Source organism: Silene latifolia, chromosome X, assembly GCF_048544455.1.
Source record: "Silene latifolia isolate original U9 population chromosome X, ASM4854445v1, whole genome shotgun sequence".
Lineage (NCBI taxonomy): Eukaryota > Viridiplantae > Streptophyta > Magnoliopsida > Caryophyllales > Caryophyllaceae > Silene > Silene latifolia.
In genome coordinates this window covers 207,107,996-207,124,144 of record NC_133537.1, presented here as the reverse complement: position 1 = coordinate 207,124,144, position 16,149 = coordinate 207,107,996, and the positions used below count along the sequence as shown (strand labels likewise).

Genomic DNA, 16,149 nt, shown 5'->3' with positions numbered 1-16,149 from the left:
CAAGCAGAGAATGGAGCTCATGTAAACTCTTTCTCATGTTTGTCATGTTGTAATTTACCCTAAATTGGGTAAATCCCTTGACGTGCGAGAGAGAGTGGAGCACTCGGTCCACCACAAGTTCGTCGGGGATCTTGCATCCCAACCCCTCTAAAGTTTCCACGTACTCAATCATTTTAAGTACGTGTGAACTTACAGGTTGACCATCTTTGAGGTTAGCCTCAAAGAAACGAACAACGGTGTCATACTGAATTATTCTCGGGGCTTGAGAAAACATAGTTGAAAGCCTCGAGAATACTTCATGTGCATCACGAAACTTGACACATTGCCTTTGTAAAGCAGGATCCATTGAAAAAATCAAAACATTTTTAACAAAGAAATGGATTCCTTTTGATAATTTGTAAAAGCCTCCCTTACATCGGCAGTGGCCCTAGTACTAGGCAAAGGGGGAGAGAGATCGACAAGGTAGCGTAATTTGCCATCACCTGCGGCAGCTAATCGAAGTTGTTCTTCCCAATCTTTAAAATTACTACCGTCGGCTTTTAAAATATATTTGTCTATAAAAGAACGTAGCCATGAATCTCTAGCTATGGTGACGGTTTGACTAGTAGAAGCCATCGTGATTACTACAAAGGAAATAAAGGAAAGATTAACATTTATCGTTTAGAAAAATTTAACTTGTGAAACTATTTAACAAGTTCCCATTTATATAATGATCTCCCACTGAATTATATAAATGATTCCAAGATCCAATTTTATATAAACACGGGCACGGTGGACCGATTCAACCCATATTTATATAAATTTGGTGAGTCAACAACTTTGACTGATTCTACGACTAGAACTCTTGGTTGACGGATTTTCTTAAAATCTATCTTTTTGCCCCAGAATAAATATAGGCACGGTGGACCGATTCAACCCATATTTATCCCGTTGAGTCCAACCAATTTTCACGTGTAATAACTTTTATTACCCTACTTACCCAACGTAAAAAGAGTGTACCTCGGTGATCCGAACCTACCTCTAATGAAGAAGGGATTCATAGGTGCTATTATTTGGTAAGGCTTAGTCTCAATTTTAAACAAATGTGAGAGATCTTATCAATTTAATTGTCTATCACTTTTAAGTGAACTAAATTGGTGAATGCTAGACAATTAAATCGATAACAACAAAAATAAAACATGTAGTGACGATTTGGTATGAATGCATAAAAGAATTAAAACAAACAAGTCCTAATATGGCCACCTAGTTAATCTAATTAACTAAAATTATTACACTTCGGAAACCAACTCCTTGGTCCCTTGAGTCTTCATAAATTGGCCTTCTTCTTTAGGATTTCGGAACGCCTTTCCGAAAACACCGTCTTCATGAAAACGCCGTCTTTAGAAGCTTCATCTAATTACTAATAATTAAATTACATAACAATACCCTATTATATAATTTGTAATAAAATTAAAATAAAACTATTAATTAATTACAAATTAGGCGATGCGAAATCGTAATAAAGTACAAAACAAGTCGATATTCCCTTACATTTCGGGAAATACCAACTTCTACCTATGGCCATATTAGGAAAAATTACATAATTATAATCCTAAAAACCATTCATCTAAATGAATAATAAAATGCATTATGGGAAAATGACATGCCAAATCGTCTAACTTACCAACAACGATCATTTGAGCTTGCCTTGACGGAATTTTTACCAATAAAAATTCATAATTATTTCTTAAAACAATTTTAAGACTTACTCATCATACTAATCTGGTCTAATATCAAAATAATCATTCTCAACAATTATCTTGAATTTATATGGGAATTAAAACACAATTGTGACAAAAATGATATAATAATTCACAATTATCATATAAAATTCCATTTAATATAAAAATTTATGGAAAAATAAATTTCAAAACCATGAACATTTTGGTCTTACACCCAAAATGCCATGCAAGTGAAAATTGTTGTTTTTAAAAATTATTTAAAACGATTTCACAATTTAATCGGTAAAGCAATAAATTTTACAATTTAATTCTAAATCAAACCATAAAAAAATGAAACGACTTAAAATAAAATTTTGTACATTTTGGAACAATTTCCAGGAGCTAAAAATTCAGAAATTTCGAGCCCTAAAGTTAAATCAATATTTAAATCAATATTTATTTACAAAATAACCATTATTTACCCATTTTTATCAAATAAAAATTAATAAACAACCTAAATTAATCACATTAATTTATAGTATCTACTTATCTCATAAATAGAACATTCATGTGGTTATTTATAAATAAACATGCATAAAATTAACATGCAACACAATTTAATTAACTCTTAATTAATTTTAATGCATTTTTACTCAATTTTATGCAAATTAAAGTTATAAAAAGTGGAAAAATTTAACAAAAATCAAATTTTCGTCCCATATCATCCTAAGACCAGATTATTTACATGCAAGACTATATTATGTGATAAAACGAATTTTAGTAACATAATATCAATTTTATTAATTTATCTCATAAATTGCTAAAATCGTCTTAAGACAACATGCATGTATTTAACAATGCTCTGATACCACTTGTTAGTCATTTAGACCATATTAATACTCATCTTATGATATTAAAATAACAAATTAGTTAAAATTGGTCTAAATCTACATGCATGCAAAAGAAATGAATAAAGAATGGTTTTAAACTATCTTAAGACAAAAGTTCCTTACATTGCTATAAGGCAAATATGGGCACTACAAAGGTCTCCTACCTTTATAGTTCTTGAGCTATTCAACTTTAGATGATCCTCCAAGAACACCAATTACCAATATAGGTAATCTCCTTTGGTGGCACCCAAGATTAACCCAAAAATTACTAGAATTACTAACTAGATAATTGTAGTAATAACCTTGTAATATGTAATATTATTACACTAATAATATTATATAATGAATATTATTATTTGTGAGTTATATTTGATTTTATGATCAACAAATTGATCAAGCTATGATGAAGAAGATGAAGAAAAAAGAACACTTTTTCCTCTTCAAATGAACCGGCCAAGACTTCAATTTTTAAGAGAATTTTTTTGTTCTCATCAAAAACCATCACATGCAATCTCTAAGAATGTAGTATATATATGTAGAGCAAATGTAAAGAAATCACATACAAATGCACATGGTTTGGTTGACTAATATGACCAAAACACATGTGATGTTTTCTATACATGAATCGGTTATATTAGTAGGATTTGGGTCCTATTTTGACTTTCGACATTTGTCCCACAAATGCTTATAAGTCTTATATTTAATTATCTTATATAATTAAACATTAACTTGATCATTTAACACTTAAACAATACAAATTAACCACTAATGACTACTTAACTATTAAGTAATCATGAGACCATTTTATCAACATACAATGTGTCAATACTACCCTATTTAGCTAATTTTACAACCTCTTGTAAATTAAATAGCTAATAACCTTCACCTCAAAACTTATATACACAACTCATATTAATTAACTATTAAGTAATAAATTTATTAATTAATTATCAAATAATTAAATAATAAATCCTCTTGGCCCGAGTTCGTAACTCGTCATCAAATAATATACTCACATGACTTGTTAAAAGTCAATTAATACAAGGATTTAATTAATTTGTATCACATACAAATAATTACGTTTTCTATTTGGGCATCATCCTATAGGTGTGACCTAAAGGGATCAGCTGATCACCGCCGTCACACGACAGTAATGTCAAACTCTAGTCAGCAATCATTACCGATTAACGATGACCAGCTGACAAATAAATAAATAAATCCCTGATATTCCTTTTACGAGATTTAATATGTAAACGCACTCATTGTGGAGGACACTACTCCAACATGACCCTCATGGTACAGACGAGAAATCACATGCCTACAAAGTCGGTTCGTCAGAAGATCTGATGGTAGGCTACAAACTACCTAGATGTGGATGGGATGCAACTTCTATAAGCACGGCTACAAAGGCTTGGCATCAGCAGTGGTTCAGATTAGCAAAGAGGATGTCATATTTAGGGCTTGCTCGGAATTCATGGAATAATCAGGGGGTAGATTTTAATTGGGTGATAATGACTAGGGAAGTTAATTACTTGGGGTAATGAGTTCCTTAAAGATAGGTTTGGCATATAGGAGAAATGATTACTGAGGAGATGTTTTACTCCCTTAATCATTACCCAGGGGGACGGTGGGTAATGTATTACCCCTTCATGGAGGTAATAGATTCAGGAGGTGAATACTTACTCCCATACCAAACGTCGAAAACTTGCCTTACATATCAATCCCCTATTCATTTCCCCCCTTTTACCCTCAATCTAAGCAAGCCCTTAGAAGTAAAAGCAATGCACGATTTTGACATTTTCAGTATCACGGATGGGAAATTATTTTGCCCTTAAAGGGAAGACGTTCAAACCAGATGATAATTCTAGGTTTGAGTCTTAGTTTGAGTCTGAGTCTAAGTTTGAGTTGAGTCTAAGGAGTCAAGGGTTGAAAACACCCCATCCCGGGTCGTTCCTTCTCATGTACCTCTTCTTAATGCTAGGATTCCAGGCCTGTCCTGAATATCCCTATCTCGCCACTAACCCCTGATCAGTTGGCTCAAATATTGGCGCAATTCGCGCAATTTCAAATCAATAATAACATGTAACAGTTGGCTTATGACTTGTCTTATTTACATTGCAATTCGGTTTTTTAAAATGATTATTTTAATAATGACATTGAGAATGAGGTCGAGGACGAATAGGTCGAAGATAATGAGGAATTTGAACCACCTCCACAATTGGTCAAAGGGTTGGAGAAATATGATCAAAGGAATTCGATAATCGAAGATACCAAAACCATTAATGTGGGAACCCTAGTAGAACATTAAGAGCTTAAGATAGGAACTACTATAGATCCCGCTAAGAAAAAAGGGTTCATTGATATATTGGGTGAAATCAAAGAGGTGTTTTTATGGTGTTACAAAGACATGTCGGGAATTGACAAGGAAATTGCAGAGCATAGAATTCCGATTAAACTGGGTTTTAAGCGAGAGAAACAGAAGCTACACAGAATCCGAACCGAGTGGTTCTTAAAAGTTAAATAAGAAGTTGATAAACAGTTCAAAGCTGGGTTTATCAATGTGTCGGAATACTAAGATTAGGTTGCGAACGTGGTGCGAGTACTGAAGAAAGACGTTAAAGTTCGGGTGTGCGTTAATTTTCATGACCTAAACAAGCAAAGTCAGAAGGACGATTTTCCAATCAGATAATGATGGCCGAACAAGATATGCATAAGACAGCCTTCACCTCACAATGGGGAACTTACTGTTACACAGTGATGCCTTTTGGTTTTATAAATGCTGGGGCAACTACCAAATAACAACGACGACATTGCTACATGACATGATACATAAGGAAGTAGAAGTCTATGTCGATGACATTATCGTTAAATAAAAAGAATGTCGTGGTCATCTCGAAGCATAGAGAAAGTTCCTCGAGAGATACGAAAATACAACATGAGGTTCAATCCGCAGAAATGTGGATTTGAAGTTTTATTTGGCAAGCTTTTGGGCCACATTGTTAGCCACCGTTGCATCAAAATTGACCAATAAAATATTAATGCCATTATTGAAATGCCCCATCCCGAGACTGAGAAGGAAATTCGAGGTTTCCTCGGCCGTGTACAATACATAAGCCGATTTGTCTCAAGATTGACAATGATATATGAGCCGATATTCAAAAAATTGAAAGTCGGAGAACATGAAATATAGGATGATCAATGTCAAGCCGTATTTGATAAAATCAAAGAAGTTCTATCGACACTGCCAGATCTAAGCCCACCTGTAGTTGGGCTACTGTTATCGTTGTATCTAACTGCCACAAATATTGCAATGAGGGCTATGTTAGCCCAAACTGTTGAAAAAGAAGAAAGAGCCATTTACTACATTAGTAAAAACTTCTTAAAATATGAAGTGAAATATACACCTATTGAAAAGACATGCTTGGGCCTAGTTTGGGCAACGAAGAAGTTAAGACACTATATGCTAAGTTACAGCGTGAGTGTTTATTCGAAAACGGATCCAATCAAGTACTTATTTGAAAAATCGGTGCTAAATGGCAGAATGTCAAGATGGACTCTCATGTTATCAGGATTCGAACTCAAATATGTTCCCTTAAAAGCAATTAAAGGAAGGTCGGTAGCCGATTTCCTCGTCGACAATCCCATCGAAGAAACCGAGGTAGTCGATACTTGGTCATTTCCCGATGAATATGTGGTTCACAAAGAAGATGATGAGTGGGACCTATACTTTGATGGAGCATCAAACTACATGGGATACGGAGTCAGAATTCTCCTAATTTCTCTGAAAGGTGAACACGTGACAGTTTCAATCAAATTGGACTTCAACGTGAAAAGCAACGCTGTAGAATATGAAGCATGTCTACTGGGCTTATGCAGTGCGCTCGATTTAGGTGTGAAAAAGCTTCTAGCGTACGGGGAGTCGTCTTTATTAATCAATCAAGTAGTCGGGTCATGGAAAATCAAAAGTAGTAGCTTGGTTCTGTACCAAGCAAGGATCGATGAATTAGAACGATACTTCGACGATGTCAAATATGTTCACCTCCCGAGAGATGAAAATCAATTTGCAGATGCGCTATCAAAACTGGCCTCATTGATCAATATTCCGAGCATATGGATAGTATGCCAATATGTGTTGAAAGAAGATCGTCACCCTGTTATGTAAATGCAATTGGTGATACTGAAGAAAGTGAAACTGAACCTTGGAAATTCCAAAGTACAAAGAGATGGGAGAGTACCCTACCGACCATGATACATGAGGGAAACATGCCTTACGAATGTTGGCATCTCAATTTAACAAAACAGACGATGGACAGCTATACAAAAGATCTGTCCATGGTGTTTTGCTACGATGTATTGATAAGCCGACTGCTGACAAAGTAATGAAAAATTATGTGATTGGGCTACTATTGGACCACGATGGAGAAAGATTTTTGTAGATATGTCAGGCATTGCCATAATTGCCATATTTTCGCAAATATCAAACATGTACCACCCTCTATGTGATATACTATGACATCACTTTGGCCATTTTCAACCTGGGGAATCGATATAAATGGAAAATTAAACCCATTCGGAATGGGAGGATATTGTTTTTATCCTTATTGCAATTGACTATTTCACGAAGTGGGTAGAGGCGAAGTCTTATAGAGAACTCAAAGCGAAGCAAGTGGCGAAATTCATTCAGAATGAAATTATTTGCCGATATGGTTTACCACATGAGTTCATCAATGAACACAAGACTCATTGCCATGCTGAAACCGAAACTACACTTCAGAAGTATAAGATAAAGCATCACAAGTCATCACCCTATCGAATACAGACAAACGGTGCGGTAGAAGCTGCTAATAAAACAGTTACTGTCATTTTGAAAAATATGTCGGATAAATACCGTGAATGGCCTGACAGGATACCTTTCCCATTATGGGGGTATTGAACGTCAATTAGAACTGCCACGGGAGCAACTCCCAATTAATTGGTTTATGGAATGGAGCCAGTCGAGCCAGTTAAATTAGAAATTCCGTCTCTGAGAATATTGCTCGTAAGTTAGATCCCGGAAGCGGATTGGGTCCAAGCCCGATAAGATTCGTTAGTGATGCTCGATGAGCTACATATGAATGCACTACACCACGTAGAAATCTATCAGAAGAGGATAGAGAGAGCTTTTAATTATAAGCTGAAACCTCGAGGAATCAAAGAAGGGGATTTGGTTTTGAAATCAGTTCGTGCTTTGTTACCAGTGGACCCGAGGGGTAAATTTAAACCGAATTGGGCAGTCCCTTATTTGGTGAAGAATATTTTGTCGGGAAGTGCCGTTGGACTGACGGATTTGGACGGGAAAGATTTTGCGAATCCTACAAACTTTGATCAATTGAAGAAGTATTATCCTTGAAAAGGGCCTCATTCTCAAATGTCATGAAATAATACTCGAATTTTTTTGTACTGAGAATAAGTTATAAGTTGTTGGCATTTGTTGACACTGCGTATAATATTTTACGGTAGAACTACGAACACGGTTTGAATCTGTTGCAAAACAGATACGTAGGCAACTCTTTAAAAGAGTACAACTGAAACACGGAACATGTAATACAAAAATGTAATTTTTAACTTCGGAAATTGGGGATTTCTAATAAATAATAGTTTTTATTTATTCTTAAATTCGATCAAAGCTTGTTACAATGTTTTATTCCGGGCTAAGCCTATCACACACAAACCAAAAAGGATAACACATAACGATAATAAGAGATAATATATAGTAAAAAATAAACCCAAGCTAAGACCTAAACTAAGCCGAGCCTAGGTCACGTGACCCATCACGATGAGAAGACGTCTAACAAATTATCACTCTTGTCCATTTCAGTGAATGAATTACACTTTCTTCGGGGGCCCAGTCTGTCCTTCACACTTGGTCGAGGACCGAGCCTTTCAGCTAAAGTCGGCCCATCACTGGCCTTCGAGCCCAACCTTTGAAAAACACTTGAAGTCTTAGTGTCAGTCATATGATTCTTGTAAGTCTCAGGTCCAGACTCGGGAACAACCACGACCAATTCTTTGAAATAAGTTTGGTTCAGCAATTGTCTTGGCGATAATTCCAATCCACGACATCGTCCTTTCGCAGCTTTCTCCTAATTTCGAAAGATGGTTCGATAACCCATGGTAAATAAGAGGGAGAGACCCATGTTGATTCTGGTGGGTCAAGCATACGCCAAATAATTCTACCATTCCAAGTCTGGAGCCAAGCCTTGCACTTAGAAGGAGTAAAATCGAAGATTGGCCCACGAATAGCTTCAATGGCTGGAACAGTCTGTCAACGACCGAATTGACGAAGTATTCGATCCGGATAAATATAGATGGAATGATCTAGGCTCAGTAGTGTGATATACCTTGTCCTGTCATTGTTAGGGAGGTACGTGACTGAGTCTATAGAAAGTCAGGTTAAGATCCAACGAACATGGGACCCGGCTCCATTAGTCAGCATTTCACGCCAATAAGTCAATGTCTGGCCAAAGGCACAAACTTGAGGTCGAGCAGTGAAGCTCCTCACTTGATATTTCTTGGATGCAGGAGGTTGGGTGGATAACCTGAGTCTCTCGAAGAACCACATCTATCAAAGGAAGGGCTAAGAAAAAAAAAAGAAAAAGCGAGAAAAAGAAAATAAAAACCCTGCAAAAGACGGGTAGATCCGCTGTATGCAGCAGTTTGGTTGGATTTCCGAGCATCCAAGCCTCTGATAGTCTTAGGTAAAATAATCGAAGACGGATTCAAACGACCCTCCATTTGTTCTACGACTTGAATAAGTCGGGCCTGACCTTAACAAGTCGGACCTTCTATTCTTCCCTTGAAGAAGTAAAGATGTATCATAATAAGCCAAATTGCCCGACGACGATAAATAGTCGGTATTGCCGGGTCATAAGCAGTTTTGAATTTGGCCATCAACGCGAGTAAGTTTACTCGCCCTCCATTGAAAATGTCACAGGCTTCATTACGATATAAGCTTAGATACTCGCGATATTTCCTCTCCCAAATGGACATGAAATCGGGAATTACGGTTTCACGAGTAGTTCTCCACCCTCCAAAGACAGTAAAAGCGTGTTTGGTTGGGGGTGTTGGAATGGAATGGAATGGATTTGAGCCATTCTAGTGTTTGGTTGGAGCATTTTGGAATAAAGTTGGAATTCTGATGGATTCTAATTCCACCTCAACCCCTTGGAATCTCATACCCACCTCCATCCTTAAGTTTTAACTCCATTCCCCCTTCATTAAATTCTAGAGTCAACCAAACAACAATTAGTATGTATAGGGCTCTAAATCAGATCCTCCATGGTATCGCGTTCCATTCCAATCCATTCCAACTTTTTGAACCAAACTCTTCATAAAATCTTTGGGAAGAGGGTAGATCCCCCCTTCAGCAAATACGAAGACGTGATTAACTCGGTCCCACATCTTCAAACACTCGTTTAGAAAGACGATCTGGGATCTAATTTGCGAATGCAAGATTATCTGTTGAATTCCAGCATCAAGAAGGTTTTGGGTTTCTCGTCCTCTGAAATCAGTAGCCCAACCCTTCATATTTCCGATCAACGATTTCATGATGTGAAAATTTTAAGGAGAAAATTTGAAGAAGATCTAGAATTATGGTTAAACCAGGTCTCCTTATATAGAAAAATAAGGAGGCAAACACATCTAGGAAACCTAGAGTGCCGCCCAAGTAAGCACCAATGAACCCCGGCCGGCGTGCCCGATGGGCCTAGGGGGCGGGTCGCGTTGTTTTTCGCTCCAAACTCGTCTGTTTTCGCAAGTTTTAGATTCGTTTCGTGGCCGGGATGGCAATTTTACATTTCTACCCTCGGCGAGTCAATATTTGTATAAAGACCCGCACAATCTTATACTTTTTTCCCGGGCTAAGCCCATTTTATTTATGTGGGTCGTAGGAAGTACGAGTTGCATCTTGTGTTCACATGGTTATGTTTCAAAAAAAATCTATTTAGTAATTCACATAGGATACTCCCAACTTCAAATTCAAAACCCAGACCAAAGGCTCAACTATTCAACTTTTGGTCGAAATGTTACAATTCAATCCTCGGGTCAATGACGCCGTTTTTCCTAAAATTATCCATTTTTCAAAGGTTGATAATCCAATAGTGACGCATCCCCAGCGGATACTGTCAATTTAAATTCAAAACCTGGGCCTAAGGAGCAATTTTTCAAAATGATTCAATTCTCAAAAGTTGATGATCTAAGGACATGCTTATATGATGGTTATTGTCGTATGTGTTTTTCCATGGTTTAAATGTGACAGGAAATACTTTAACCGGAGGCTCTGAAGTCGTTGGCTTCAGAGACCATTATCAGAATGAACGGATGACATCCGCCAGAGCTTCAACTCAATTCAATTCAATAGAAGAGCATGAAATGGAAGAGTTCCGTCGCTGAAAGCAATGAGCATCTCTCAATAGATGATTCAACTCAATACAAGAGTTAATACAAGAAAGGAAGAATTTCGGAGGTGAAAGCAATATTTGATAGTGATGACAACCTTCTTGGGAAAAATCCCGTCCATTTGGGCATAAATTAGCAGAATAAATGCCAGAAGTTGTCGAACTACGATACGAGTCTGATTCCGTTACAATGGATACGTACGCACCTAAGGGTAAGGCTCAACCTACCTTTAATTCAAGATAAATGGGTCGATGACCAACGATGATTCAATCAACATACAAGAGCAAAGGTTAATCCCTAACGAAGCTTCAGGTTTGATCTCTTCTTATGGATGGCGAGCTTATATACGCAAGTCTAATGGAATATAAATGACCCGCGGAATCCACAAGTCGACAGGGACTTGGGGTATACTTTGACTAGCACATTGTCCAAGCCTCAGTCAAAGTAGGGGCTCTGTAGATACCCGTATCTGTCGATATTGGCATTTATAAAAAACTTGTTAAACACTGATGATGATAGGACGACATGTATTCGTCAGTTTACATTGTCATTATTTGTAGCTCGTTTTACTATGTAAAATGGGCGTCGTCAATGGATATTTTTAATTTAAATGAAATTTAAATTAATGTTTGTTTTTTAAATAAATTCATTTTATTGTTTTAATTTGAGTTTATTTTTCAAGATTTTTTTATACAAAATGAAGTAAACATTTTATGTGGGTTTATTTAATTTGATTTGATAAATCGTTTTGAATTTACATCGTTTTATAAAGTTCGATTTGAAAACTCGAGCTTTAAGACGGTTTTTTTAATGTTATTTAAGCTCGATTTCTTGTTCGATTTTGAGTTAGATTACTCGTTTTGGGCTTGAATTTCGAGGTAAACTTCCACCCGATCCCATCACCACCCATTCAAGTGTTCAAGCCCCAAGACCCACACTCATAGCCTCCGATTTCTGCCTCCAAACAGCTCACACATAACCCTCACAAACAGCCCATCACCAAGCTCTAACCTGTGCCCCCTTAAGCTCTATCAAAGCCTTTTCCACCTCATAACTCGGGCCTATTCCAACTCCTACCAACACTCCAACCTAGCTCCCCTCGCTTGCCCACTAAGAAACCACTCAAAATATCTCACAAAAACCCTTCCCCGAAACCGTGTAGCAGCCCCCTTCCCCAAGCCATACATCCGTCCCATTTCTTGCACCAAATCCATCTCAAACCATCTTCTCTCAGGCCAAGACCCTTATAAATTCATCCTATGACTCCTTCCCCCAGAAACCAACCTTTTAGATCCTTCCAAACACCTCACATTTCAGCTAAAAAACCCTAACTCCCTCTCCAAGTCTCTCGACTAAACCCTACTTTCACTCCCTATATATACCTCTCATTCCCCTTGATTTCAAACCCTTAGCAACACCTATAGCAAGAAGGTTAGCACATACACTCATACACTCATATACCCCCCTCAACCCCGAAGAAAACCACACTCAAAAACCGTCCCAAACCTAGCTCGAATCCCCTCAAAAATCAGTGTTTCAACACTCTATTTTCGCAGTTTTTCTAGCATGACCAGCCCTCTGTTTGCCTCATTTTTCGTGCCCCTACACCCAAAATGACCCCTTCTTGTTTAAATATCTCACATCTTTCATATCGGATTTTGTTGAAAAACGATTTCACAAATCAAGTTTTAAAAAACAGCCTTTATTTCGAAGAAAAACGTGTTTGAAAAGCAATTTGTATTCGTCGACGACGGCCTCTCGAGACAAGATCTACTATCGATTGTGATAGAAGACTTTGTCAACGATACATGTAGGTTGAGGGTGAATAATCATCCCTCTTTTCTCTCTTTTATTTTGTTTGTTTACATATTTTTTAGGTTAGTTTTTCGCTTGTATAAGATCGTCTTACACTAACTAAATAAAACTTAGTTTAGTATGAATATGAGTTAAAGTACAATTCCGACATCCGTGTTGACTCGAGTTTAAAAGGCTTAATTCATCTGAAGTGACCGAAATGTCTCGCTCGTTTGCATATCCTCGTGTTGGAAGAGGGCAATTTATTAAAATGAATTTATTTCGATTCGTGAAACGGTCTTTTTTATGCTTATTGTTGGTCACATTTTACTCGACCACTGACCCTTCTTTTTCGATTTTATTAACTATAATCGTGACACAATTATCGAGGTAAGACTTGCTAAATAACATGTTAAATCGAATTATTTGAATTTGTTAAATCTCCATTACACTAGACATTTTAGGACATAGAATGAACTAGGTAATATGTAAATGAAATTTACAGCTTCTCTAATTTCTATTTCAATCCATCTCTTCTTTCAATAATTTCTCGCTAGTACGAAAGTGCGTGTTTATCATGCTTCCGTTTACACTCGATGACAAAAATGGACAATTTTCGACTCAACTCATGCCTCGAAAACCGTGTAGATGGCACGACTTTCTCATCTCTTTTTTCCATTTTGGTCTTTTTATCTCCAAATTTTTTCGGTCCTTTTTTCATAAATTGTGGTCATTATTAATTTACTAGCATTTTGAATTCGTTTAAATTAATAGATCGTATTTAATTTGCGATTCTCTTGTTTGTATCAAGTTGCTTTACAAAATAATTTGACTAACTTAGAATTAGTTAGTTTTAATTCATTTTGTAATGTTTTTAACAAAACCTTGATTTTATTTAGTTAGACTTGAATAACATCTAATTCTATAAAAGTAAGCGATGTGCACATAGTAAGAGGAATGACCCAAGTCTACGATTGAGCCGTGAGCCATCCCTCTTTTGTAAAGGTTTTCAAAGCCGTTTTGGGCGAGTTTTTCGAGGCCGAAAGTCGTGGTTAATGTTGTGTGTTGTAGGTTGTTTTCTATTTGATTTATGCACTAATGTCTAACGTTTTCTATCCTATCTTATGCTAAGCGTAAGCCTTTTCTATCCTTCTCATTGTTTGCGTTCTCTATTTTCGAATGAACTCACATGCTAAATTAACTTGACAAGTTTGTTTGAATTTAATCGACTTAGAAACTCAATTCACATGTTAAGAATTAACAAAATGGTTGCATTTCTCACACGTGCTCATAAGCAAAATAGGCATCCTTTTTCATTAGTAGAGGCCGTAATTGCAACGTGCGGGGTCGGGTGTTTTTCTATTGAAATTATTTAAACTTCCTAACACGTAATCTCACACGATTATGAAATCTCTAAAATTGGTTTTCTGAATTCCATTTAAAATTTTAGTGGCGACTCTTTCAAAATGTAAATTTTTTTTAAAAGAAATATTGCGTGGATGAATTACCCTTGTCCACACTAGTTGAATTAAAATTGGCCATTTTTTTACTTAGAAGAGGTAGTTGTTTACAACAGACGGGGTTGGGTGTTTGAATGAGCTTCCCAAGACGTACCCACACACGAATACATTTTCTCAAAAGGTTTCTGAGTTTTTCTTAAAACTCAGTGACAACTCTAGTTGTTTGAAAAACCCCCGTGGATTATCAAATTAATAAATCCACATTTTGGCGACTCCGCTGGGGAGTAATGTAACTTGAAAACTTAAATGATGGCCAATAAATTGAATTACTATTTTTTTGCTTTTTCATCATGCATAAACCCAATAGAGACTTTAGGCTTAAATCATCTCCCCCTTGAGTTTATTTCAAGGTAAAGAGCTGACGTCCACTATGCCCGGTTTAAGTATCAAGGTGGTCTTTACTGAATCTTCAATTACTTGTTCTACCATATTGCTACGAGCTTATGGGGGACTTGGCTTCTTTGATGAAGTGGGTGTTGGAGTATGTGTCCTCAACAATTGTGCGATCACATGTTTAAATCTCAAAATAAGAATACGTAAGGGATGATTCATTTATATAGTCAACTGATCAACATTAATCAGTGATGATTGGCTAACTAGAGTTTGACATTACTGTCGTTTGACGGTGGTGATAAGTTGATCCCTTAAGGTCACACCTATAGGACAATTCCCTTAATAGAAAAGTTGATTAATTATATATCGATACAAGTTAATCATTTCCTTAAATTTGAACAATTCATTTTGTATGAGAGAATATTTATATCTTATTGTAATTTGATTAAATAAGATTCTTTTAGTAATTAAAATATTTTACTAAAATTGATTATTGTTTATGAAACAATTGAGATAAGAATGAATGGTGAATTATAATTACAATATATTGTGAATTATAATTATATGATCCATTTTATTCATGAGATCAAGAATCACTAGACAATTTGTTATATGTAATTTAATTAATGTATAAAATGATATTTATTTGATAAATATGCATTAAATTAATTAATAACATGTTACATACTACATGTAACATGTTGTGTGACAAATGGCAAATTGACAAAATAAAATGAAAGTCCATTTTACACAAAGTGACCGAAAATGGAGGGGTTGTAGTGGATTATGGGTGATTTATTTTAATGGTTAAATATAGACATAATCATACCTAATCTACTTAGCCATACAAGCCAACAATTTAGAGAAGAGAAAAAGGATAAAGAGGAGGCCATGCATTGGCTTGTGGCCTTCACCTCACCCGGCCCCTTCTCTTTATTGTGAGAATTTTGTTCTCATTTTTCCACTCTCATTCTAAGGCATTAATTCAAATCCTTTCTCTCCCACTTCTCTCTAAAAACTAGTTTTAGAATATATATTAAATTGTTGATCTAAAATTATCATAAACATTAGATTAATAGTGTAGTAATAGAGATAATATTAGAATCTATTTAAGGTTTCATAATACACTAATCTAGTTAATTAGTATATTATTTTAAGGGACTTGTTTTGGGTGCAATAAAAGGAGGATCTCAACATTTGGGATTTTGGAGGATCATCCATTATATTTAAGCTCAAGAACAAATAAGAAAGATGACCTTATTTGTGCGCTTCTTTTGAGCCTTATAACAATGTAAGGAACATTGTTTTTCTTATTTTATCTCTTAATTAGTTATGCATGCACTAGATCTTATGAACTTAAGTTAAAATGTTAATTAGTTCACCATTAGAAATGTCTAATAATAGGTATATGAACCTAACAATTGGTATTAGAGCATAGGATGTTGCATGCATAATCGGTTTATAGTTTTTTCAAGT

General features: G+C 36.0%; 2 protein-coding genes across 2 annotated transcripts; both read left to right on the top strand.

The window, feature by feature from the left end:
- The first annotated feature begins 6,131 nt into the window (after window positions 1-6,131).
- On the top strand, window positions 6,132-6,752 carry LOC141619107 (uncharacterized). The gene has a single exon (XM_074436133.1). It carries the CDS (start codon window positions 6,132-6,134, stop codon window positions 6,750-6,752), a length of 621 nt encoding a protein of 206 aa, XP_074292234.1.
- Window positions 6,753-6,864: 112 nt separating this feature from the next.
- Window positions 6,865-7,523, top strand: LOC141619106 (uncharacterized). The gene is made up of 2 exons (XM_074436132.1): window positions 6,865-6,966; window positions 7,215-7,523. The coding sequence occupies exons 1-2, from the start codon at window positions 6,865-6,867 to the stop codon at window positions 7,521-7,523; spliced, it is 411 nt and encodes a 136-aa protein (XP_074292233.1).
- The last annotated feature ends 8,626 nt before the right edge of the window (window positions 7,524-16,149 follow it).

What these genes read in the sequence shown, in the direction of transcription:
- LOC141619107 (XM_074436133.1), top strand. Translation starts at nt 6,132, where the DNA reads ATGTCAAGATGGACTCTCATGTTATCAGGATTCGAACTCAAATATGTT.
- LOC141619106 (XM_074436132.1), top strand. Translation starts at nt 6,865, where the DNA reads ATGTTGGCATCTCAATTTAACAAAACAGACGATGGACAGCTATACAAA. An exon ending in ATAAGCCGACTGCTGACAAA is followed by an intron (nt 6,967 to 7,214) that starts GTAATGAAAAAT and finishes TATTTCACGAAG; the next exon opens with TGGGTAGAGGCGAAGTCTTA.